This window comes from Convolutriloba macropyga, chromosome 3 (assembly GCF_964194025.1).
Source record: "Convolutriloba macropyga chromosome 3, txConMacr16.3, whole genome shotgun sequence".
Classification (NCBI taxonomy): Eukaryota; Metazoa; Xenacoelomorpha; order Acoela; family Convolutidae; genus Convolutriloba; species Convolutriloba macropyga.
Window position 1 is genome coordinate 64264845 of NC_134470.1, and position 26817 is coordinate 64291661.

Consider the following 26817-nt stretch of genomic DNA (forward strand, 5'->3'; position numbering starts at 1 on the left):
TTTAGTTATGATAATGGGACTTTAGTTATGAACTCAGTTGTATCATTGTGGGTCATGCTTTGATTTTGTAATGCCTTGCACTAGAGAAGTCACTGCTTAATTGTTTTCAGAAAACTGTCTAAAAGCAGTTGTTTAGTTTTGAGATTTTCTAGCTTGTTTCAAAATTTAACGCCTTTTGTTTGGAATTTTACTTCGAATGGTTGATCAATGTTTTTTATAACTCCAGATTTATTTTTTTGGATAAAATCTTGAATATAAACAGAATTTTTTAAAATTTGCAATTGTTTCCAAAATATTCCAATATTTTTTGTCCTTTTCTGAGTTTAACGATCATTATTGGCCGACGAAACTTTTTAGGTCTTGAAGATGGATTACTTGACAGAACTTTTGAGACAAAAAATATTTTTGAACTTTTTAACCGCGAAGTTGAAAACTTTTAGTTTTTAATTTTGCCTTTTTCAGTTTTCTAGATGATCTCAGAAGGCTAGAAAACTATAAATTGCAGATTCGAATCCCCTCATGAAAAATTTTCCTATCGCTTTCTCTCTCTGTCGGTCTGCGTTTCGTTCCTGCTCTTTCTCTTTCACGTTTTATTTCTCTCTCAATATCTCTCTCTCTCTCTCTCTCTCTCTCTCTCTCTCTCTTTTTGTTGATGCCGCACTTCAGCTGCTGTTATATGGCGTAATGTCATCCTCATTAACAATGAGTTATAGTCGAAATGTTTTTATCGAAAATGACTTAACAGGCACTTTTTAGGAAATCTTTGTTAATTGCTCTCAAAAGCAAGTTGTAGCAAATATAATAATCTCGATCATCTCTTATTAAATTTTCGCTTGGCGGATTTTTCGTCTGATCCATTTGACTTTCGTCATCAGAAACGGGATAAACAGGTAGCGCCCTGTTTCCTTAAAGTTCTCTTAGAGCCGTTCAGTCCGCTAGTCCTCAAGTATACGATTAACAGAAATTGTCTTGGACACTTATACTTATGGTGTGAAGTGCGGTTCTTCGAAATTGATCCCACCCACCACCGTCCCCACATCAGTCCCCCCAATCCATTTTTGCACCCCCGCTGCGGTGCACCCCCAATGCGCTCACCTTACGCCCCTTCAATTAATCTAAAGCTAGCCTCACTGAATTTTGACTAGCTACTGACAAAGCCAACCGCTCGCTGGTCGTTTGAGAGCAATTTGCCCGACGTTAGTCGTTTGTGTTAATAATTTCTGCTTGAGCAATTTGACTTTACGATCGACCTTGAAGTTTTCATTTTTGCCTATCGAGACTCTGAAAACATCATTTGAAGCTTTGTTCCTAACGCCCCACTACTACCCGTCACGACTGAAGCAGGCTACAATAGAATCGGTTGCCTGTTAGTCCTCGAGTGCATTTCTTCTGACAGTAGTTGGTTGATTTTTGCTGAAAGTTTGCGTTTTTCCCCCAATTTTTAATTTTTTTTGCCGATATTCTCCTCATGGATCACAAATATAGGGTTTTGTGTAAATGCTATTGACATATAGCTATCTGTGTAATAACTATCGGAATGTTCAATTGCTCTCAAAAGTTGTCAGAGTTCAAATATTCAAATATCAGTTCAAATATTAATCGCTCTTAAACGAAGTTTATTGCAATCATGTTAGTCCTGTGGTCTTTTTTATGCGATTTGTCGTTTGACTGATTTTTTTAGACTCTCCTCAGACACTCCCAGTCCACCCTCTCCAAACTGGCGATTTGAACCTCCTCTCGTCCAGCTCTCCCACAACCCTCCCCATGACACCCTCCCCCTAAACGCTTAACCCATCCACTCCGCTCACGCCCCCCTGATGCTAGCTAGCTTCGCTAAACTTCAGGTTGCTACTATCGAAGCCAGCTAGTCGCTTTAGTCTGCTATGTTTAATAGCCGCCCTCAGCCCCTCAAACGGCTATTATTATTTAGGCGCTCTCCTTTTTTAAAATTCGATTTACCTTTTGATAATGTTTTTCGTTTAACATAAGTCACGATTTTCACGGTTGGCTTCTGACTTACTTCACTCACTGTTTTAACTGAATGGATTTTAAATTCTTTCATTGAAATACCTAATTTGGTGAATACGGTCAATGTCAAAGGAGCAAAATAAAAAAAACGGATAAACCGAGCCATTGCTAGCTAATTTTAGTATTAAAATTAATACCCTTCAGTTTAGAAGTTAAAGTAGATATAGGTTGGGATAAAAAAGGTCGGGATAAACCGATAAGTTGGGATAACCGATAGGTCGGGATAAACCGATGAAACCCGGTCAAAAAGTGTTTTGAATTAGGTTATCAAAGTTCATTAGAGCGATTTCTAGCTGATTTTAGTATTAAAATTAATACCCTTCAGTGTAGAAGTTAAAGTAGATATAGGTTTGGAGTGTAACTGAAACTGCACACTGAATTAGAACAATATTTGAAACTTAGGAAAAAATTTTTGTCAATTTTTATCCTTTTTTCTTCTGTTTCAATCCCGATGTTCTTCTAGCGCATCAACAGCGGCTGTTTTCCGGCAATCTGCCGGCTATGTTTTTGGAGTGCTCGTCCTCTCGCTATTGCAATTTGGTTATTCTTAAAAGAAATTGGGGTGATTGCGGGTGCATTTAAACGGTAGCTGGTCAGGTTTCAATTTTTTTTTTAATTTCCTTATTAATTGCTAGTTGAACAATTGTCGGGCTAATTGTGACGACATCTTCCACCTTTGGAACTTTTGATTTTCAAAATTTCTATATCGAGTGTTTTAATTTGCTCTTAAGCAAAGTTTGAAGCAATTATTGAAAATGTGTGTGGCTTTTTATTATTTTTGCTTGACCTTTTTCTTAGAAGTTTTTTTCGGTTTCACTTAATGATTTTCACGCTTATTTTTTATTTTTTGAGTAATTTAAAAATTGTTTGATCGCTTGTTTCTGGAGTGCCCCTTCTTCTCGTTGGAGCGTTTTGGCGCTTCTTTAATGAAATTGGGCGATTGGCCCCAGCCGCTAAGCTAAGCTAGCTGCAACCAAAGTCGACGCCTCGCCTGTTGTTAGAGCATTTTGTTGAAGGGAGCTGGTCAGGTTTCAATTTTTGTAGCCGATAGCTGAACTTGCCGGGGTTAATGGTGATCACAGCTTTCACCCTACAGAGCTTTTTTGCAATTTCAAAATTTGATCAATATTATTGACCGTTTTTAATTGCTGAAGCAAATTTTGAAGCAACTTTCGTTCACGTGTCTTTTTTATCAACATTTTTGCTGGACCTTTTTCTTATAGAAGTTTTCTTGCAATTTCACTTCTTGAGTGATTTGTTCGCGCAGGATTTTTATTGAGTGGTTGAATTACTCGAATTCAGAACTTAAATCTGTTGATGTAAATTATGGAGCCCGTGTAGTGTAGGGGTTTATGTTACCGACTCTCATCACAGACTTTGTGGGATGGAACGCTTCCTCTGTCAGAAATTTTTTCACCATAATTGCTTGGAATAATTCCTCGGCCTTGATAGAATTTCTCCAAAACTTCAAGTTTCTGCTAAAAGGCCGTTTTTTACCAGCGTGCCCATTTTTGCTCATTTTACTTTCCGTTCTCTAAACAAGATCCAGTTTTCAATTGTTTGTTAACGAAGATTGTTTGCTTTTGTTAACGTCAATTGTATTGTTAACTTCAACTGTTTGTTAACGAACAATTTGCTTCTGAAAGAAAAAAAATTGATCGTTTGCTTCTGGATTGCTTCTCCGCTCGCTGGAGCAATTTGACTTTTCTTAAAGAAATTGGGGTGATTGCGGCCCCCACCCGCTAAGCTAGCTGCAACCAAATTTGTCCCCTCGACTTTTGTTAGAAAGCTCTTTATTAAACGGTAGCTGGTCAGGTTTCAAATTGTTTTTTTTTTCGTTGTTGGCCACTGGTTGAACAATTGCTGGGTTACGTGTGATCTCATCTTTCACGTTTTGGAGCTTTTTCAATATCGGCTGTTTTAAATTGCTCTGAAATGAAGTTTGAAGCAATTATTGTTGACGTGTCCTGTTTGTTCAATTTTTGCTGCCTGATTTTTTCTTAAAGAAGTTTTGGTATAATTTCGTTTCTTGAGTGACTTTTTGTAACTTGATTGTTAATTTTGTGTAATTTGATTTTCTCGAAATCAGAAATTAAGTCGATTAAATGATATGAAGTCTATTGTGAGCGATGAACTTATGGAGCCCGTGTAGTATAGGGGTTAATGTTACCGACTCTCATCGTAGAACTTGGGGTATAGAACCCCTCCTCTGTTTGAAAGTTCACCATAAAAGTTTCTAGCCTATGCACGCTTCTCATTTTTTTGCCTCGCCAATTGTTAGGAGCAATGCGACCGACGTTTATGGCGGTTTATATTTTTAAGATGGTTAAATTGATTTTTGTCACCTGCACATATGTTTCGGGATAGGCGGCTTCGTTTCTTTTATATGAGCTATTCTTGTATTTATCTCGTTAGTAAATTATTTAAACTTTAAAATTGCTTTCTGCTAATTTCCCTGTGTTTTTATTTTTGCATCTGATTCGATCCATTGAACATCAAGAAGGAAATAAATATTTTCACGATGAAAAAAAATTGCGGCCATTGTTGCCTGTAGTAAAGCGAACAATACAAAAAATTTGAATATTGTTCCTTTTGTGTGGGTCTTCTCCGTTTTTTTATTTTTACTTTGTGCTCTGTTCTATGATAATAATGGTAAAACCAAATTAAGGTTTCATGCTGATACATTAAAAAAGTGAACGAAGATACCAATTGTGCTTCTTAATTATCAATTGTATGGTAATTAGATTAGCGCTTTCAACGCTGGCACGTTAACTTTTCTCGGTCGAAACAGTTGATCTTGATGTTTATATGTACTGCACATTTTGAATTGCTCTGAAACGAAGTCCTCGAAACGAAGACAAGCCATGTGGTCTTTTTAATGCGATTTTTTCTTTACAGATTTTCTGTCGGACCCTTTTATTTACGTCCTCGAAAACGGAATAAACAGATAAAGCCCAGAGGGATCTAAGTGGCTGAGCAGCTCTCTTAGGTTTTTCCGCCTTTCTAGTTCCTAAGTATGCGATTCACGGAAGCTGTTGAAAGTCTGAAAATATGCAGAAATTTTTAAATCTTAAGGTATAAGAGCAATTCGGCAGCCTTTTTTGATTTTTGTTTTTATGAAATTTTTATGGTCAAGCTCCTTTGTTTTTGATCTATTGGCTCTAAGAGGGGAAAGTTTTAAACAGTCAATTTGTCGGTCAACAATGTCAGTTAATGATGGTTCATGAGCTTTTCTGAGATTTCGAAAACTTAAAAAAACACTTTCTTTAAATACAGCTAATGAGATTCCTCTTTGACCTCGTTTGCAGATTGGACGCCTTGTGCAATAATGCTGTGACGGCTATTTTTTTTAAAAATTAGAGAACATGGGACCATCAAAGTCGAAGGAAGGTTTCAGACGCGTTTCATGAGAACACTAGCACTTAGAATCGAACAGATGGCTCGAAAAACTCCAGACATGAGAAATGCACAATTGAGCAACGCTTTAGGTATAACTATTGAACCACAATTAGGAAACATAGCATTAAACAAAGATGGCAAATCAAAAGTTGACGTCATTAGCACTGCCGTACACATATTGACCGCCTGCTATTATGAACAATACATTGAACGGCATAATCGGTTTCTCAATACCAACGTATGCGCTTCAATGATGGATTGGTGATTTGTGATCTTGATAGACTGTTGATAGACTCACAATTGATACTGTTGTATTTCAGGGCGCTCTCCCGTTTGACGATGACAATCTGCGTCAGTTGTTAGAAAAGGTGAAGAGTGGCAAATTCCAGATCCCCTCCTTCGTCTCCCACGACTGCCAACAGCTGTTGAGGGGCATGATTCACACAGATCCACATAAACGCCTCACCGTTAGTAGCATCAAGTTTCCCGGCAATAGCCACACTCTTAGTGCCTTCTCCATGAGTTGTCTAACTATTTGACCAGATTGAGCATCGCCAAAATCACGCTAATCGTAAGATTTTCATAATATATTGCATAACTGATTCGTGTATTTGACTATTTTCCCAGTGTAGAGAAACTTAAAACATGTCAATACATGCAAGATCTTGAATTTCTTTATAAACATTGGGATTTTATGTCAAGCTTCTGATGCTTCAACTTTTCATAATGAATTTTTACAGATCTTGATAAGTATATTGTAAGTAATTGACTTTTTTGCAAAATAGTTTAATGTTTCAAATCTCTTAAATGTATATACTACATTTTTTCGGTTTGGTTTCTAACGTTCAAAAATCAATTGTTTTTACAATGTCAATGTTCTCCAAATTTTACAATGTCAATTTTCTCCAAATTCTAGCAAGTATCATTCTATCCTGTAGTTTGTTTATTCGATCTGCTTTTATTAGCTGTTAAAAAATTAATGATTTTAGCCTTTTTCTAATAATTTTATTTTTTTGGTTCGCAATTGATTTCGTTTAATAAAATTCAGCTCTGAATATTTGCTGGAATTCCTTTTAACAATTTTGACTGATTATTGTTTTCTGCGATTATTATTAGGTCCTTGGTTTCGGTTTTTAAACAATGTTTTGACTTTGAATGTTCTATTTCTTCGGTCTTTTTGTGATTAATTTTTTTTTGTAATAGTTGGTACTCAATTTGTATTTGATATCTGCAACATCCGAGGAGTTCATCTTATTATTGTCTTATTTGCAGTGACTCCAGAACGAAAATTTTTATTCCTAGATTTAGTGTTCTTCCTTTCAAAGTTTTCAGTTGCGTTTCTAATAATGTCGTCGACTTTCAGTTTTCACAATGTCTTTTGGATCGGACAGTTGATTCCGGATTACTATCTTATAAGACGAGTATCATCGGTTGTTTCATTACAGTTTTTCAGCCCGTCTGTTTTTTGAGCCTATGAGTATTTGATCATCCTCAAAAATTTTTGCCATTTTTCAACGTTTTTCATATAAAATTTGGCGGTATCAAGATTTCAGTAATTTTTCTGTCATTTGTTCTGATTGGGTTTTGTATTCGTGGTGATGGCGGTGTCAATTCTACAATTTTTATGAGAATCAATTCTGGTGAGGTAAAGAGTTATGTTTTATGACAAATTGTAATGGTTTCAGTTGCATTTACAATTTTTTTGTAAAGTGCGGAGGGTTCGAGTCGCTTCCGGATTTTTTTCCGGCTATTTTTGTTTCGTCGTCTGACGCCTTTTTTCTACGTTTGTTCAATCCGCAAAGCCGAAAATGTCAATGAATTCTTCCTCTCACTAACGGCATTTGCGCGTATGACGTTATTTCTCACTCACTCTATCAAAAGTTTTTAGGTCATTTGCGTGATAAAATTTTGATCATACATGACTTGCTTCACTCAATAAAATAACTTTTACACTTAAAACTTAAGTTTAATTTGGGTTAGGTTAAGTTCAAATCTAATATGTGTAATAAGGGTCCCTAACAAAAGGGTTCTGCGGAGCAAATTTCAACAAGCCTGATTAGTTTATCGCTGGATATTTTTGGCATTGTTTTTTGAACGGTGTCGATAGCTTTTGCAACTTATATCTATCTGAATTGATTCTATCTGTTTCTATCTGTATCTACGACATGCAAGTCTTTTTCGCAGCTACTCCGGCAGTCGGCGGGTTAGGTTATTAAAATTGATTCGCGCAATAAAATGATGTTAGACATCGATCTTTTGAAATTGAGTGGCCGATAAAACGAAAGAATAATATACCTGTTAACAATGATAACGAGTATTCCTTGTTTTAGCTGGAACAAGTGCTACAGCATCCATGGGTTGTAGGGTGAGCTGCTTTTGTCACAATTATTGCTTGATTTCTTTCCACTTGTTTGAGGGAATTATTGCGGTGTTATCTGGCTGTTTGTTTTTTTTTCAGAAATGATAGAGGAAAAGAGAACTTCTTAATGGACGTGGACTTCAGCTCTGCTCACTCAACCATAAAGGTACTCAATCATCAACAGCACTTTTTAATTGCAGAATTTCTTTCTTAGTCTCGGACGAAGTAAGGAGTAATTATTGGTGTTAATTGCTCTCGAACAAAGTTTAGAGCACTTATTGTGAACGTAAATGTCTTTTTTCTGCAAAATTTTTGGTTCACCATTTTTGCTCTTTTGTTCCAGAACATTTTTGAGTTCTTGGGTGAAATTTTTACATTTGAGTTCATTTTTGAGTAAGCTCAAATGCTTTCTTTCTGAAATATAGTTTCTGAACCCCTGATTGTTGGCATTTTTCGCACACAAAAAATAATTGTATGCTGCTTCCACTCTAATTTAATTTGCGTCAGTCTGTCGTACGAGAGCAATTCATACGACGCTAGTCTGTTTATGTTTCAGAAAATAAGTCTGCCCGTAAAACAAATGCGATTGTAAGATTAACTATTTCAAGGTACTGATAGCCGAGTGGGTAACAATGAAGTCTATCACGCTGGAAGTTGTATAGGTGACAACGAGAATATGACAACTTATCATTGTTGTTCGCCCTTGATTTCTTAAGTTTTGCCTGGTCTCATATACTAGAATTTTAGTCGGCAACTTAACTCAATTGGCGGAAGATTTCAATTGGCGGAAGTCGAATGAGAAATGCGCCAATGTTAATAACTGCAGAAAGATAACTAGGCGATCTGTTGTTGGCATTTCCTGGTTTTTACAATTGAAGAATCCGAAAATTTGTTGCGTGCTGTCTTTAAAAAAAATTATTGACACATTTTTTAAGGATTTTTTAAGTTTGGTCACGCCGAAGCAATGAATCAAACGAAAAAATGAGCAGTTAAAGCGTAAATTTTGTTCCTACCATTTTTTGTGCAGAGCGAGAGAGCAGATTTTTAAAGTTTTCTTAGCGTGCAGCAATTTTACTTCTGGTTAATTGATCTCAAAAGAAGTTTGTAGCAATTATATTAGTCCTGTCGGATTTTTTATGCGATTTTTCGCCTGACCAATTTTTCGTCTGATGCATTTGACTTTTCGTCCTCAAAAATGGGATAACAGGTAGCGCCCAGTGGCCATTAATTGCTCGCAGAGCCTTTCAGCTCGCTAGTCTTCAAGTATGCGATTCACAGAATCTGTTTTGGAGACTTATACTCATGGTGCCACTCCCCCCCCCCTAACTGTTGCCACTCCATCAGCCCCCCGGTGCACCCCCGCTTACGCCCCTTCAATTAGGCTAAAGCTAGCCTCACTAAACCGTGCCTAGCTACTGACGAAACCAACCGCTCGCCGGTCGTTTGAGAGCAATTCGCCCGACGTTAGTCGGTTATGTTAAAAACCTGAGCTGAAGTTTGTTGCGTTCCTAATTACTTTAAATCTTCTATTCAAAACTTTGTTGGGCTACATCTTATTTCAGCTTGTTAAACATTCTGCTTGAAATCTTAACTTCTCTTACATAGTTCCATTCTTCGTTTATTCTGCTCAAACTGTTTTTAATGAGCAGTTGCTTCGCAAATTGCTCCACTCATCAAAGCGGTCCATTAAAAAAATAAATCAATGTTCAAAATGAGATAAAATAAACAAGTTTTAGATGGCCGGTATTTGAATTTCGTTTAGTTGCTCTCAAACGAAGTTTCTAAAAATTATATTAGTCCCTGTGGTCTTTTTAATGGGATTTGTTGCTTGACCGATTTTTGGTCTGCCCATTTGATTTTTCTCCTCAAAAATGAGATAGAAAGGTAGCATCCGGAGGGCATTAAGGACTCTTAGAGCCTCTCTGCGTACTAAATTTGTTAGTTTTGAATTCAGCTCAATTGTTTTGGAGACATAAGTTGATGGTATGAAGGGAACTTCTTAGTCACCCCGGCAATTAAGCTAACGCTAGTAAAGCTAGTCTCCGTAAACCGTGCCCTGCGACTGTCGAAGCCAACCGCTCGCCAGTCGTTTGGGAGCAATTTGCCCGACGCCAATCGGTTATGTTTGTCGTTTTTGTTTAGTTCCAAGGTCTAAAGCTCATTGCAAAGCATTCTGATTCCTCTATCCTGTCAATAAGAAGGGTTTTTAACTAAAAGTTCATTGAAATCTCACAAACTTTTGTCTTTTTCATAGCCGCCCTCATCACCGCTGGCTGGTGCATTGCTGTAGCCGTGTCTTTGTTCACAACTTGTCCAACAGGTTGCGAGGAATATTTTTGACTTCCCTAGGCTAGTTTTACTTTTTAATTGCTCTCGAACGAAGTTTGAAGCATTTACTGTAAGCGCGTTGGTCTTGTTTATGCAAAGTTTTCGCTTGACCATTTTGACTTTTCGAGCGACTTTTGCGCCGTTCACTTTCGTCTAAGTGATCTTTTTTTCTTTCTTTCAAAATCTTAAGCAACTGATCTCAATTGGCGGCAGTTCGTTACTAGAAATTGGTGTCTTTTTCACTTTAAATTTTATAGTGTTTTCAGTGGTATATAATAACCTCTTATAACGTCATGTGAACTCCCCCCCCCCCCCAACTGAAGCAGGATGCAATAGATTTGATTTACCATTAGTAGGTCGACAGAAAATTTTCCGATGGTTTAATTCCGGTTTACTCATTCTGCTCAAACTATGTAAAGGGAAGTTACTGGGCAAAACTGTCTACATAAAAAACAAAATCAATTTTTGAAACGAGGCAAATTTATAAAATCACTTTTAGATGACCGGCATTTGAATATTTTCTAATTTATCTTAGTTACCAGGTCTTTTGCCCATTGCAAACGATTCTAATCTCTGTTTTCTCAATAAGAAACAAGGGTTTTGTTAACTAAAAATCCAGCTTCTATTAAACTCGTCTTATCAGGCTGGTTTAGGGGTCCTATTTTTTCGTCGGAGAGGTTCACAACTTGTTCAACGTTTTGCAGTAAATTTTTTCAGTTTTCTTGGCTAATTTTCTTTTTCCCCTCATTCTGTTCTAAGTGCTTTAAAAAGGCCTATTTTTGTTTGCTTTCCATTGATTCACAGAAGGTTGTTATATTGTGTACTCATTCTAAGGATATGCAGGGTTAATGTTTTGCTAAAGTTGTTTTATTATTAGTGATCTTTAAAACAATAAATCATTGAAAAAAGAAATCTAATTGTTTTAAGATTTTTTGTTAGTTTTTGCCCATATGGGGGCGTTGTTTTCCGTCTTAGTTTGATGTTGCTATTCAAATTTTAAATGTCAGGTCATTAGTTTTTTCAATTATTTGGATTGTTATTTAGAGTTTGTCTAGCTATTTAATAGCCGCGAAGCGATAGCTGAATCTATTATTGGCCTTCTCTCGGTTTTTGTATTTCATCGTCAAGATTTTTTTTACAACCATATGACGTCACAATCACTTAAAATGTGCTTTTTGTTCATTCGTTCATGCAATTTCAATTAAATTGCGTGCGTGACGTCCTTCTTCAGTCTTGGCCTAATTGTTGTGATAAACTTATTAAATAGTGGTTGCTTGATTCGACGAGCCAGATTTTTATACTTCTGGTTAGCCCTCGTTTGAAAAGGGATTTTAGTGATCTGGCTAATGATAGACTTGGTTAACGTATTTCGCTGTATCAACAATATTCTATTGAGCCGCACAACCAACTTGAGTTGCATCAGCCTTTCTAACGATTATATCTCAGCGATATTCTTATTTCCCGTTTTTCGTTCTGAGTCACACCGGACAGTGGTTCGGTGAGTAAGGTCTGATTTAATAAGTGGCTCCTTTTACAGTGGTTAGGTGCATGAGGCTTACTTATTAACAACATTGCCTACTCGATCTCAGTTATCAAAGGAAGTAATGGAAAGAGAAATACCTTGCTCCAGTAAAGATTGCCCTGTTGTTACAAAAGTGCTGTTACCTAAGAATTTTGACGTAAGTCAATCCTTCTGTTGCGGATTTTGCAGTCTCGTAAAAATAACCGAGCCCAAAAGTTATGCCAACATTCTCGTCGATAACCTTACAAAAGAGAATAAAGCCAGGTCCTGCATAGCTCGAGAAGTTCGACATGAACAACTTCAACAGGACAGCAAGAGAATGAATGTTATTATCAAAGGCTCCGTACCATCGAACGACAGCAATGGCCTTGATCTTGTTAAACAGATTGCCGAAAAGATCGACGTCACCCTGAACAAAACTGATTTCGAGCCGAAGCGTATAGGTAGTATTAATGAATCCACCGGTCGACAGCTCCTACTTGTTAAGTTTCAGTCCGACATAAAAAGAAAAGAGTTTTTGAGGAAGTTTAAGAACCTGAGATCCTCCAACAATTTTTCTCAGATTTATGTTGATCCAGATTTAACAAAGTCAAATAGAGGCACAATTTCAAGTACGTCAAGAAAGAAGAACACCTCAGAACAAATACCCTGGGAAAACCTGTGATCAGGAGTGGACGAGTGGAGGAAAGGAAATGACTAAATCTTCCCAAAGCCATCGAAAGAACAATTGTTAGTGTATTACTTTTTAACGTGCAGAGCATGCTTTCAATCGATAGAGGCGTAAAACAACACGGTGGTCTGCTAATAGCTTTGCACAACAATTTCCTAAGCAACGCTGATATTCTAGACACTGAGGTAGGAGACTTCTACTTGAGCTTTCTGATTAGATTGCCATCAACCTACCTCGCTGTATTACTTACGTACCTTCCAAAAAGCTCTAAATTCTTTGTTTCTCCTTCATTATTTCAATCATTAGTTACGCGCATTATTCCAAAGTACTTGGAGCACTGCTCGACGGATAAGCTCGAGATATTTATTCGCGGTGACTTCAATTTTCCCAATATCAGCTGGGACTCTCCCATCGCTTCAAACTCTCTTGATCAACGATTAATCGACTGCCTTACACTAGATTACCTACTTGATCCAATCGTTCGCATTCCTACACACAAACGTGGTAATATTCTCGACCTGGCTTTTGTGTCACAGCCAGAAGCATGGGACTGTGAAGTAATAGAGGCAAAATTGTCGGATCACTTTCCTCTTATTCTAAATTACGAAATGGATAACTTCTTCCGTTTTGAGCCGCAATCGGACTTAAGTCTAAGCGGTTTTGATTGTCAAGCTTTTGAACTCCTTGTTTGCTCTAGTTTTGCTGACTGTGTGCCTTCAATTGATTATCCGGCTTTTTGGCTAAGCAATATAACAATTGCCCTCTCTGCAAGTTGTCAGAAAAAACGTAAACGAAGACAAACGCTGCCTTTTTTCTACAGCTTTTTAACAGTGCACAGCCTGAAGAAGCTAGAGTCAGCCAGGCGTCGTAGAGCATTGTTTTCAGCTCTATTGAGGCTTGAAAAGGCGGTGTCTGACTTCATTGAGCTGGATAAAGCCTGCTTCCTTGATTCTTGCAAACATTTTAGTACAAACGAGGCCTACAAGATTCTCAGGAGGTTGAATGGACGGAGCACCTTACCCAAGGAAATGTTTTGGCGAGATTCCCATGCATTTACTAATACAGAGAAAGCGAATATGTTAAACAAATATTTTCAATCAGTTTTCATCGAGTCAACTTGTTCAGCGGGCACGTTACCGCAAATGGCAAATCCTGTGGCAGTTCTGTCAGAAGTCACATTTTCAGTGAACCAAATAACTAAGCTCCTCGAGATTGTGCCTTCTAGCACAAATATGGCTTATGATGGTATACCATCGTTTGTTTGGAACAGCTGTCCAAGTACTCTGGCCGGATATGTATACTCTTTCTTCTCATATATTATTAATACCAATGAATGGCCGAACTTTTGGAAGTGCGCATACGTTACTCCAATTTTTAAAAAACGCTCAAAAAGCGATGTAGAAAACTATAGACCGATCTCTATCCTGCCACGACCTTTTCTTGTATTGGAAAAAATCATTTTTGATTACTTATATTCTTCGCTCAAAGCTGAGCGCTCGGCAGCACGGGTTTCCTAGTGGGCATTCAACTATCACACAACTTTTAGTATGCCTCCACGATATCTATGAGAATTTTGATAGTAATTCCGAGCAAATAATAGTTTACCTTGACTTCGCTAAGGCTTTCGATACTGTGAATCATAACATATTACTTTGCAAATTGGCATACTTTGGACTAGACGAAATTTATTTAAAGTTGATGAAAACTTATCTCACTAACAGAACTCAATGAGGATGTCTGTCTGACTGCGAGTCCATCTCAAGCGGTTTTCCCCAAGGGAGTGTTCTTGGCCCTCTCCTCTTTTTAATCTATATAGATGACATGCTGGCTCTGCCTTCTTTTTCAACTTGTTTTTGTTACGCCGACGATACGAAGTTGATATGCTCCTCTGAAAATATCTTTTTTAATTTGCAACAAGATCTTGAGCGTCTCTCACAGTGGTGCAGAGACAATAGCATGATGTTCAATTTAAACAAATGCGTCTGTTTACATCTCTCAGAGAAGACAACTGGCAGTCTTTTTATTGACGATTATCAGCTCCAGAGAGTTGATTCAATATGCGATCTTGGATTACAAGGATCAAAAACACTCAAGTGGGAAGTTCACATACGTGGTAAACTCCTGAAAGCGCGACAGAGTTTTAATTATCTCGGACACTCTGTGCCCTATTGCCTTCCTTCTAAAGTAAAATTCAACCTGTTCTCCGCGTGCGTGATGTCGTCGCTTCTCTACGGCTCTCCAGCCTGGCATGTTGACGCCAGCCATTTGACTCTTGGAAAAATTCTATTGGAAGGGGCTATGCTGGTGTTTTGGTTATAGTGAGTATAAATCTATTTTGTCTCTCTCAGAGAGCCTCCCTATTGCCTATCAACTTATTGATCGTGATTTGAAGTTCTTCATCAGCATTGTTCAAGGCAAAAATTGTATTCCCTTCAGTCAGTATTTCACTCGCGCACGATCCAACAGATGTCTCCGCAGCGGTCAAACAGTTCATCTCGCTGTCAATGCATGCGCCAAGAAGCTGACCGCCAAGTCGTACTTTAACCGCATTCAAACTGTTGTGAATGATTTTAATGATGTTTTGGTAATTTCGATTTACTCTACCCTCCATTGGATTACAAAAGTCGCTTGCGAAAATTCTTTAGTGATCTGCGAGACTGAAAATTTGAATTCAATCAAACCTGTACGTGGTCAATAAAGTGTCGATGCCCTATATGTGTTTCTTAGTATCCTTTCTTTTGTACAGCTTTTTTCTACTCAGCTTTATGTACATATCTTAATTTGTTAATGTTAAAATTCCATCAGTTTGGTAAATTGAAGTCTTTTACCACTACTACTACTAGTGGAGCGAGTTTTTTGTTCATTCGCGTGATTTAGTTTTTGGTCAAACGTGACTTACCTCACTCTCAAAAATGACTTTATTCTGAAATTGACCTTTCTTCACTTTAATTCAAAGAGATAAGGTCAAGTGAGCGTATATCACTCTAATTGCAGGTTATTTTGAGAGCAGCTAATAGAAACAATAAGTTATACAGATTCTTAATCAAAATTTAACATCTCAGCCCTCAATGAGAAGTTTTTGGTCTGTATTTTTGCTTTCTTTTTGAGACTGCAGACTTACGAAGCTGTTGCAGCTATTTTCTGGCAATCTGCCAGCTATGTTTTTACAACTCAAAGAATTAGAACTCTATTGGGGCGCTTGTAGTCAAATTGGAGTGATGATTTTGGTCACGCGGAAACAGGAGGTGGAGCGAAAAAGCTAGTGGTTTTGCGGCGTGAAAATGTTTCGCTCTAAGTTCAAAGTTGAGTGAAAACTGGTGTTTGAACAAAAAGTCGCTTTCTCGCTGGTGATTTTTTTTGTTCACATGGGGCAATTTCACATTTTGGTTTACCGATTTTTCGATTTTTCTGATCAGATTTTCTTCTAAATGGTTTTCCCAATCCGGTCATATCCCATTCTAGGTCTGGTTTGCTGTTTAGTCGATGACAATTCTTTGAATTGTAGATCAGGACTTGTCCTTTTATGTTTTTTTAATTTGTCGAATAAAAGTTTGTTTCACTGTACCCCATTTCGCCGCATTTTCGACATTTTGCGTAAAATCTTTTTGAGTTATCGGGGCTAGTTTCATTCTTCGTGCGTTTTGCTCAAAGTTCTTGTAAACAACAGTTGCTGAGCAAAGCAATCTAGAATGAACGGTGTCATAAAACGAAATCAAAAATAGAAACTGGATAAACCCATTAAGTCCAATTTTAGATGCGCTCTATTTATAGATTGTTCTTATAAGTTTTAGTTACCATCTCTAATGACTATGCGTACTGATACTGCCCCTTGTATCCTCTCACCAAGCTCTAGGAGTTTCTCTAACTACGCAATGAAATAAAAAAAGCTCGCACTTTAAAACTGTCTTTTTACACAAATCGGGTCTCTCCCAATATAGCCCCCCCCATTATGGTGTATTTACCATGACTGGGAGGTTATAGGTTATCTGAGGGAAGCTGATGTTATCTGAAGTTAATTGAGAGATTTATATCACGTATAGATCCTCATTAAGCTACCTGACGCGTTATAGAAGTTTTCAAGTACAAATTCTCCTTGTTAATTCTGATAAGTTTAATTTTGGATTCGGAGATTTTAGAGATTCAGATCTTTAGTTGAGTAGAGCGAGCTGTATCAACAAAGCTCTCATTGCCCGAGTATAATTTTGTCTTACTTGCTAGCGTGGAGAAACAACATATTTACATTGCTATATATTCTAGCTCAAAGCGCGTCTATTCTTGCTTAATTCCCCCCCCCCCCCCCGCGTGCTCCCTTGCCTCTACCTCTCTCTCCGCTCAATAGTACTGTAGCTTAGTCGAATTTTAAATTAATAAATTCAATTCATGGACTTCCTATGATTATTTTCCACTAGTTCTATGCCTTCAGTTACTGTTGTTTGAGTGAGCGTAACAGAACAAGTATCAAAAAATGATACTTGAAGTATACGATTGAACTGCGTAATTTTTCATAGGTTAGTTCAGCGCTTAGGACTGTTGTTAATATTTTCAAGAAAATTAAAGCTGAGTATACCTCTGGTCTCCCCGCATTTTTCGTGAAAAACTTTCGCCTTTTACTAAAGTTTTCCGTGTGGGGGGACAACTTGAGATTTAACTCTTTTTCCAAGACTGCCCAGATTGGGTGGCTCTCCTAATAATAGGCACTTTTTGATCGACCGATTTCTTTTGCAGTAATAAACAAATATCTTTCAAAATACTATACAATTGCATTCCGGATAAGTTCTTTGGAATTGGGGTTTGAAAAGCAATCCTATATGTCCTTTTCGCGATTCTGCTTTCGAAAACCTGAAACACTTATTTGACGATTGCCCCGTACTGCAACCATTTTTATACAGGCTTGGCGTTGTAAAATTGAGTGACCTCTTTACCGGGACATCATCAAAGAAAGTCAAATCCGCAGCACTTGTTCTATTTGACTCCTGGACGTGTGAAGCTGATGAAACTGTATTCTAACTTAATTTACTGATGAGTGATTCTAAATAACGTTTTTTTAATCGGACAATTGTCGATCAATTCTATAGAAATTGAATTATTTGCATACTAAAGTTTTCCGTGTGGGGGGACAACTTGAGATTTAACTCTTTTTCCAAGACTGCCCAGATTGGCTGGCTCTCCTAATAATAGGCACTTTTTGATCAACCGATTTCTTTTGTAGTGATAAACAAAGTGACTTTCTTGAAAATCTTCAAAAACAGAGTCGATTATTAATTGCTCTCAAACGAAGTTTGAAGCATTACAAAAAACGTATTGATAGCAGCTATAAGCAAAATTTGCTTCGGATTTTGAAAGAAGTCTTGTGAAGAGGAGAGGTGTCGTTTAGCTCAAATGTTGAAGGACCCGGAACAAAAACAGGCGGCAGAATTGCTAACAGTAATGAAAAACACGGTAAAAGAAGCATGTAACGGAAACCCAACAGCTGTCAAAAGGTGGGTAAGGTGTTGCCAGTCAAAAACTTTGATACACGAGTTGCTTTTACCAAACGGTGCTAAAACTACTAACACAGATGAATTGTTGTCTGAATTCTTGGATTATTACAAGGACCTTTACCTGGACAATGAACCGGACTCTTTATACAGTTTTGAGGTGATGCGGTATTACAATAAAAGATCAGCGAAGAAGAACGCAAATTTTTAGCTGCAAAGATTGCGCGTTCAGAGGTAGAAAGAGCAATAAACAGTTTGAATATTTCCACGAGTCCTGGTGCAGACGGCCTCACAGCTGAATTATATCTTTATCATAGTAAAACTTTTTCTACTCTTCTGTGTCCTGTTTTTCAGGCAATATCAGATGGCAAGGGGAATTTCCTTCTCCTTTAACAATGCGATTATCAAGCTATTACCGAAGCTAGAGGGGATAAAAGATGCTGCTGGATTTCGACCAATAAGTCTGATCAATACTGACCAAAAAATCTTCTCACTTCTGATTGCGAATCGGTTCAAGCAAGTGCTTGCACTTATCATTGAAAGTGATCAATATGCTTATCTTCCCGGCAGAAATATCCATGTTGCCATCAATGATCTAAAAAGCCGTGTCGATTCTCTTATGGACGAAGAATGTGTAATAAGCGTTGACTTATCAAAAGCTTTTGACCGTGTTGACAGGGTGTACTTATTTCACATCTTACGACAGATGAATTTCCCTGAAGTTTTAGTACGAACACTTGAACGCCTCTGCTCAGAAGCGCAAGCCCATATCAGTGTAAGCGGGTACCTAACTGAAAGAATAAGGCTGGGAAGGGGCACCAGGCAGGTATGTCCGCTGTCAGCGCTCCTTTTCATTGTTGCCCTAGAGCCCCTGCTTGATTTTTTGCGGAATCATCCTTGGTCAAATTGTGCAGTGTCCAGACGAGTAGTGGCATACGCTGATGATGTAGCAGTTTTCCTGCACAAAACCGATATAGAAAACTTTTTCGCGAAAATAAAATTTTTCGGTCGTGGAACTCAGTTCAAAGTAAATCGCATTAAAAGCCAAGTTCTATGTGCAGACGAATAAGTAGCGACTGCAGCAAAAATCAAAATCTTAGGTTTATACCACGGCCTTACTGAGGAAGCTTACGAAGAAAATATTACGTTATTGGAGAAAATTTTAAGCGACAGCGAAAAACACTTCACTAAGTTCATGAGTTTGAGAGCGAAAACAATAGTTATGAATACTTATTGTGTATCACGCCTAATGAATATTGCAAGACACATTAAGGTATCAAGGACTTTCCTTGAAAATTTTTAATCTCTAAGTTTGAAAGCACTTCGGGGCGAAGGGAAGAAAACGGAAATCGCTCTCTGCCATCTTTAACGTCATGTCAACCACGATGGAATTGGTTGGCCAAACTTAGGACTAAAAATTCTTGCAGCAAAAGTAATTGACATAAAAAATTGTCTATTTGATGATGATGCCAATTGTAAGACCAATTTACTTAAAAATTGGAAAAGTGGGAAACGGTCGAGAGGGCATCTGTTGTGCGAAGTAAAGAGTGCCGGGTTCTCCTTATTTCTACAAGATCAGAATGTTTGGATCAGGCAGAACCAAAAATTTTTCATGTGACGGTTTTATAGACAGAGGAACGTGGAAAATTTTTTTGATGAAACGTGCCAGAACGATGAAAGCTAGGAAAAGCGTATTACGAAAAGTTCCGAGAAATTGGAAGTAAGAAAACAAGATTTCGGTAAAATTACAAAATGGCTTTAATGTCAAAATTAATTTTCGGGTTTTGAGAAAAATATCTTTTTAAATTTACTATGAAATTGCATTCCGGATAAAGTTCTTTTTAATCGGGGTCTGAAAAGCAACCCTATATGTTCTTTTTGCAATTCCTCTTTCGAAAACCTGAAGCTTTTGTTTGACGATTGCCCCTTACTGCAACCATTTTTATACAGGCTTGGCGTTGAAAACATGAGTGACCTCTTTTCCGAGATATCATCAAAGAAAGTCAAATCCGCAGCACTTGTTCTATTTGACTCCTGGACAAGTGAAGTTTATGAAACTTTATTCAAACTTAACTTTCTGTTGAGTGATTTTAAATAACGTTTTTTTAAAATCGGACAATTGTAGATCAATTCTATGGAAATTGAATTATTTGCATACTAATTTTTTCCGTGTGGGGGACAACTTGAGATTTAAATCTTTTTCAAGACCGCCCAGATTGGATGGCTCTCCTAATAATAGGCACTTTTTGATCGACCGATTTCTTTTGCAGTGATAAACAAATATCTTCTTCAAATTACCATACAATTGCATTCCGGATAAAGAAGTTTTTTGGAATCGGGGTTTGAAAAGCAAATCTATATGTTCTCATTGCGATTCCGCTTTCGAAAACCTGAAACACTTATTTGACGATTGCCCCGTACTGCAACCATTTTTATACAGGCTTTGCGTTGAAAAACTGAGTGACCTCTTTACCGAGCTATCATCAAAGAAAGTTAAATCCGCAGCAATTGTTCTATATGACTCCTGGACGTGTGAATCTGATGAAACTGTATTCAAACATAATTTACTGATGAGTGATTTTCAATAACGTTTTTTTAATCGGACAATTGTAGATCAATTCTATAGAAATTGAATTATTTGCATACTAAAATTTTCCTTGTGGGGGGACAACTTGAGATTTAACTCTTTTTCCAAGACTGCCCAGATTGGGTGGCTCTCCTAATAATAGGCGCTCTTTGATCAACCGATTTCTTTTGTAGTGATAAACAAAGTGACTTTCTTGAAAATCTCTTCAAAAACAGAGTCGATTATTAATTGCTCTCAAACGAAGTTTGAAGCATTACAAAAAACGCATTGATAGCAGCTATAAGCAAAATTTGCTTCGGATTTTGAAAGAAGTCTTGTGAAGAGGAGAGGTGTCGTTTAGCTCAAATGTTGAAGGACCATGTTGAAAGCAGGCGGCAGAATTGCTAACAGTAATGAAAAACACGGTAAAAGAAGCATGTAACGGAAACCCAACAGCTGTCAGAAGGTGGGTAAGGTGTTGCCAGTCAAAAACTTTGATACACAAGTTGCTTTTACCAAACGGTGCTAAAACTACTAACACAGATGAATTGTTGTCTGAGTTCTTAGATTATTACAAGGACCTTTACCTGGACAATGAACCGGACTCTTTATACAGTTTTGAGGTGATGCGGTATTACAATAAAAGATCAGCGAAGAACGCAAATTTTTAGCTGCAAAGATTGCGCGTTCAGAGGTAGAAAGAGCAATAAACATTTTCAATATTTCCACGAGTCCTGGTGCAGACGGCCTCACAGCTGAATTATATCTTTATCATAGGTAAACTTTTTCTACTCTTCTGTGTCCTGTTTTTCAGGCAATATCAGATGGCAAGGGGAAGTTCCTTCTCCTTTAACAATGCGATTATCAAGCTATTACCGAAGCTAGAGGGGATAAAAGATGCTGCTGGATTTCGACCAATAAGTATGATCAATTCTGACCAAAAAATCTTCTCACTTCTGATTGCGAATCGGTTCAAGCAAGTGCTTGCACTTATCATTGAAAGTGATCAATATGCTTATCTTCCCGGCAGAAATATCCATGTTGCCATCAATGATCTAAAAAGCCGTGTCGATTCTCTTATGGACGAAGAATGTGTAATAAGCGTTGACTTATCAAAAGCTTTTGACCGTGTTGACAGGGTGTACTTATTTCACATCTTACGACATGAATTTCCCTGAAGTTTTAGTACGAACACTTGAACGCCTCTGCTCAAAAGCGCAAGCCCATATCAGTGTAAGCGGGTACCTAACTGAAAGAATAAGGCTGGGAAGGGGCACCAGGCAGGTATGTCCGCTGTCAGCGCTCCTTTTCATTGTTGCCCTAGAGCCCCTGCTTATTTTTTGCGGAATCATCCTTGGTCAAATTATGCAGTGTCCAGACGAGTAGTGGCATACGCTGATGATGTAACAGTTTTCCTGCAAAAAACCGATATAGACAACTTATTCGCAAAAATAAAATTTTTCGGTCGTGGAACTCAGTTCAAAGTAAATCGCAATAAAAGCCAAGTTCTATGTGCAGACGAATAAGTAGCGACTGCAGCAAAAATCAAAATCTTAGGTTTATACCACGGCCTTACTGAGGAAGCTTACGAAGAAAATATTACGTTATTGGAGAAAATTTTAAGCGACAGCGAAAAACACTTCACTGAGTTCATGAGTTTGAGAGCGAAAACAATAGTTATGAATAATTATTGTGTATCACGCCTAATGAATATTGCAAAACACATTAAGGTATCAAGGACTTTCCTTGAAAATTTTTAATCTCTAAGTTTGAAAGCACTTCGGGGCGAAGGGAAGAAAACGGAAATCGCTCTCTGCCATCTTTAACGTCATGTCAACCACGATGGAATTGGTTGGCCAAACTTAGGACTAAAAATTCTGGCATCAAAAGTAATTGACATAAAAAATTGTCTATTTGATGATGATGCCAATTGTAAGACCAATTTTCTTAAAAATTGGAAAAGTGGGAAACGGTCGAGAGGGCATCTGTTGTGCGAAGTAAAGAGTGCCGGGTTCTCCTTATTTACGAAAGCGCGTATTACGAAAAGTTCCGAGAAATTGGAAGTAAGAAAACAAGATTTCGGTAAAATTACAAAATGGCTTTAATGTCAAAATTAATTTTCGGGTTTTGAGAAAAATATCTTTATAAATTTACTATAAAATTGCATTCCGGATAAAGTTCTTTGTAATCGGGGTCTGAAAAGCAACCCTATATGTTCTTTTTGCAATTCCTCTTTCGAAAACGTGAAGCTTTTGTTTGACGATTGCCCCTTACTGCAACCATTTTTATACAGGCTTGGCGTTGAAAACATGAGTGTCCTCTTTTCCGAGATATCATCAAAGAAAGTCAAATCCGCAGCACTTGTTCTATTTGACTCCTGGACAAGTGAAGCTGATGAAACTTTATTCAAACTTAACTTACTGTTGAGTGATTTTAAATAACGTTTTTTTAAAATCGGACAATTGTAGATCAATTCTATGGAAATTGAATTATTTGCATACTAAAGTTTTTCGTGTGGAGGGACAACTTGAGATTTCATTCTTTTTCCAAGACTGCCCAGATTGGTTGGCTCTCCTAATAGAAGGCACTTTTTGATCGACCGATTTCTTTTGCAGTGATAAACAAAGTGGTTTTCTTGAAAATCTCTTCAAAAACAGAGTTGATTATTAATTGCTCTCAAACGAAGTTTGAAGCATTACAAAAAACGCATTGATAGCAGCTATAAGCAAAATTTGCTTCGGATTTGGAAAGAAGTCTTGTGAAGAGGAGAGTTGTCGTTTAGCTCAAATGTTGAAGGACCCGGAACAAAAGGAGGCGGCAGAATTGCTAACAGTAATGAAAAATACGGTAAAAGAAGCATGTAACGGAAACCCAACAGCTGTCAAAATGTGGGTAAGGTGTTGCCAGTCAAAACCTTTGATACACCAGTTGCTTTCACCAAACGGTGCTAAAACTACTAACACAGATGAATTGTTGTCTGAATTCTTGGATTATTACAAGGACCTTTACCTGGACAATGAGCCGGACTCTTTACACAGTTTTGAGGTGATGCGGTATTACAATAAAAGATCAGCGAAGAAGAACGCAAATTTTTAGCTGCAAAGATTACGCGTTCAGAGGTAGAAAGAGCAATAAACAGCTTGAATGTTTCCACGAGTCCTGGTGCAGACGGCCTCACAGCTGAATTATATTTTTATCATAGGAAAACGTTTTCTACTCTTCTGTGTCCTGTTTTTCAGGCAATACTGGATGGCAAGGGGAATTTCTTTCTCCTTTAAAAATGCGATTATCAAGCTATTACCTAGCTAGAGGGGATAAAAGATGCTGCCGGATTTCGACCAATAAGTCTGATCAATACTGACCAAAAAATCTTCTCACTTGTGATTGCGAATCGGTTCAAGCAAGTGCTTGCACTTATCATTAAAAGTGATCAATATGCTTATCTTCCCGGCAGAAATATCCATGTTGCCATCAATGATCTAAAAAGCCGTGTCGATTCTCTTATGGACGAAGAATGTGTAATAAGCGTTGACTTATCAAAAGCTTTTGACCGTGTTGACAGGGTGTACTTATTTCACTACTTACGACAGATGAATTTCCCTGAAGTTTTAGTACGAACACTTGAACGCCTCTGCTCAAAAGCGCAAGCCCATATCAGTGTAAGCGGGTACCTAACTGAAAAAATAAGGTTGGGAAGGGGCACCAGGCAGGTATGTCCGCTGTCAGCGCTCCTTTTCATGGTTGCCCTAGAGCCCCTGCTTGATTTTTTGCGGAATCATCCTTGTTCAAATTATGCAGTGTCCAGACGAGTAGTGGCATACGCTGATGATGTAACAGTTTTCCTGCACAAAATCGATATAGACAACTTTTTCGCGAAAATAAAATTTTTCGGTCGTGGAACTCAGTTCAAAGTCAATCGCAATAAAAGCCAAGTTCTATGTGCAGACGAATAAGTAGCGACTGCAGCAAAAATCAAAATCTTAGGTTTATACCACGGCCTTACTGAGGAAGCTTACGAAGAAAATATTACGTTATTGGAGAAAATTTTAAGCGACAGCGAAAAACACTTCACTAAGTTCATGAGTTTGAGAGCGAAAACAATAGTTATGAATACTTATTGTGTATCACGCCTAATGAATATTGCAAGACACATTAAGGTATCAAGGACTTTCCTTGAAAATTTTTAATCTCTAAGTTTGAAAGCACTTCGGGGCGAAGGGAAGAAAACGGAAATCGTTCTCTGCCATCTTTAACGTCTTGTCAACCACGATAGAATTGGTTGGCCAAACTTAGGACTAAAAATTCTTGCAGCAAATGTAATTGACATAAAAAATTGTCTATTTGATGATGATGCCAATTGTAAGATCAATTTTCTTAAAAATTGGAAAAGTGGGAACTGGTCGAGAGGGCATCTGTTGTGCGCAGTAAAGAGTGCCGGGTTCTCCTTATTTCTACAAGATCAGAATGTTTGGATCAAGCAGAACCAAAAATTTTTCATGTGACGGTTTTATAGACAGAGGAACGTGGAAATTTTTTTTGATGAAACGTGCCGGAACGATGAAAGCTAGGAAAAGCGTATTACGAAAAGTTCCGAGAAATTGGAAGTAAGAAAACAAGATTTCGGTAAAATAACAAAATGGCTTTAATGTCAAAATTAATTTTCGGGTTTTGAGAAAAATATCTTTTTTAAATTACTATACAATTGCATTCCGGATAAAGTTCTTTGTAATCGGGGTCTGAAAAGCAATCCTATGTTCTTTTTGCAATTCCACTTTCGAAAACCTGAAGCATTTGTTTGACGATTGCCCCTTACTGCAACCATTTTTATACAGGCTTGGCGTTGAAAACATGAGTGACCTCTTTTCCGAGCTATCATCAAAGAAAGTCAAATCCGCAGCACTTGTTCTATTTGACTCCTGGACGTGTGAAGCTGATGAAACTTTATTCAAACTTAACTTACTGATGAGTGATTTTAAATAACGTTTTTTTAAATCGGACAATTCAATTCTATAGAAATTGAATTATTTGCATACTAAAGTTTTCCGTGTGGAGGGACAACTTGAGATTTAACTCTTTTTCCAAGACTGCCCAGATTGGTTGGCTCTCTTAATAGAAGGCACTTCTTGATCGACCGATTTCTTTTGCAGTGATAAACAAAATGGCTTTACTGAAAATCTCGTCAAAAACAATCGATTAATAATTGCTCTCAAACGAAGTTTGAAGCATTTATATTTGTCATGTCGGTCTTTTTTATTCAATTTTTCGTTTAACCGATTTTTCGTCTGACGCTTTTGACTTTTCTTTTCTTTCTCAAAAAAGGGATAAACAGGTAGCGTCCAGCGGGCATCAAGTGTTCGTAGAGGCTTTCAGCTCTGTTTCAGCTCAAACTGTTTTGGAGACCTAAACTTATGGTGTGAAGGGCGGTTCCTAGAGGTTGAAGACCCCTGCACTGTTGACCCCAGGCCCACTATTGCCCCACCCCTCGGTGCACCACCCCAGCTATTGACCAACCCTCGGTGCACCCCCCCCCCCTCGTTTTTAGCTACTGACGAGCAACCGCTTGCTAAAAACACGCAAAAATATACTTTTGTACAATCTTTCTCAAGCTTGTTGAAAATTTTTGACAATTTTTAATTTTTTTTTAGTCCTAGGCGTCAAGGAACCTCCTCTAGGTTTTAATAATATGTTACTGCATTTTTTCTAGTTTTAATATAATGTTACTGCATTTTTTCTATTTGCAACATTTTAACATCACGAATTTTAGCAATTTTTTTGACAGAAAGTGCAATTTCAAATTTTTTTGACATTTTTTTGTTTTAGATTTTTTCAGACTCAAGAGCCAAGGAACCTCCTCTAGGGTTTGAAAATAGGTTACTGTATAGGTTCTAGATGTAATTGAATGTCTTGTAAGATATTAGTATCACGAATTTCAGCATTTTTTGACAATTTTTGCCATTGTTTTCAATTTTTTTTATACCTTAATAGTCATTTTTCAGGTTTTTTGAGCCTCAAGGGTCAGAAAACTTCCGTTAAGAAACGGATTGTTGGTACCATTTATTAGTAATCTTTTTATTGAGCAAGTTGATTAAATTAACCATCCAAACTTTTCAGCGTTTCCCCTACGGCACAGCGTTTGCAGAATTTCTTGCAGAGTTAGTGCAAAATACCCCATTTTTACCAATTAGTCATAAATGACTTCAACATTAACTGAATTGATAATACAAGAATCATTATCACCTGACAAATTTCTTTCTTTTGTCTCTATAGTGTCGGGGGAGAAAGAGGATGCGACGAAATTTATTGAAGGCGAGTTTATTTTACTTTTAACAAAGAAACCTTTCAACAAAACAAAGAACTTCCACCAAAAGCGATTGATAACATCACAATCCCAAAGACCTCCATTGAGAAAGATGATAAACGTTTGCATGCAGTGCGAGTAATTAACCCGTTAGACATAGAGAAATCCAT

At 37.6% G+C, this 26817-nt stretch overlaps 2 protein-coding genes and 1 non-coding gene across 4 annotated transcripts in view; all 3 read left to right on the forward strand.

Moving 5' to 3' along the window:
- LOC142336357 (serine/threonine-protein kinase BRSK2-like) overlaps positions 1 to 26817 on the forward strand; it is a 160681-nt gene that overhangs the window by 99077 nt on the left and 34787 nt on the right. For both annotated transcript variants that reach the window (XM_075385125.1, XM_075385126.1), the window contains exons 7-9: positions 5748 to 5894; positions 7758 to 7792; positions 7886 to 7952. In XM_075385125.1, coding sequence (XP_075241240.1) covers positions 5748 to 5894; positions 7758 to 7792; positions 7886 to 7952 — 249 coding nt within the window. The remainder of the gene's footprint in view (positions 1 to 5747; positions 5895 to 7757; positions 7793 to 7885; positions 7953 to 26817) is intronic.
- LOC142336358 (nuclear migration protein nudC-like) overlaps positions 11352 to 26817 on the forward strand; it is a 472960-nt gene continuing 457494 nt past the window's right edge. Inside the window, exon 1 of the mRNA XM_075385127.1 lies at positions 11352 to 11379. The gene's annotated coding sequence lies outside the window, so the exon portion shown is untranslated. The remainder of the gene's footprint in view (positions 11380 to 26817) is intronic.
- On the forward strand, positions 16872 to 16987 carry LOC142337344 (U5 spliceosomal RNA). Its single transcript, XR_012758943.1, has one exon. It is a non-coding gene; the product is annotated as a U5 spliceosomal RNA (small nuclear RNA).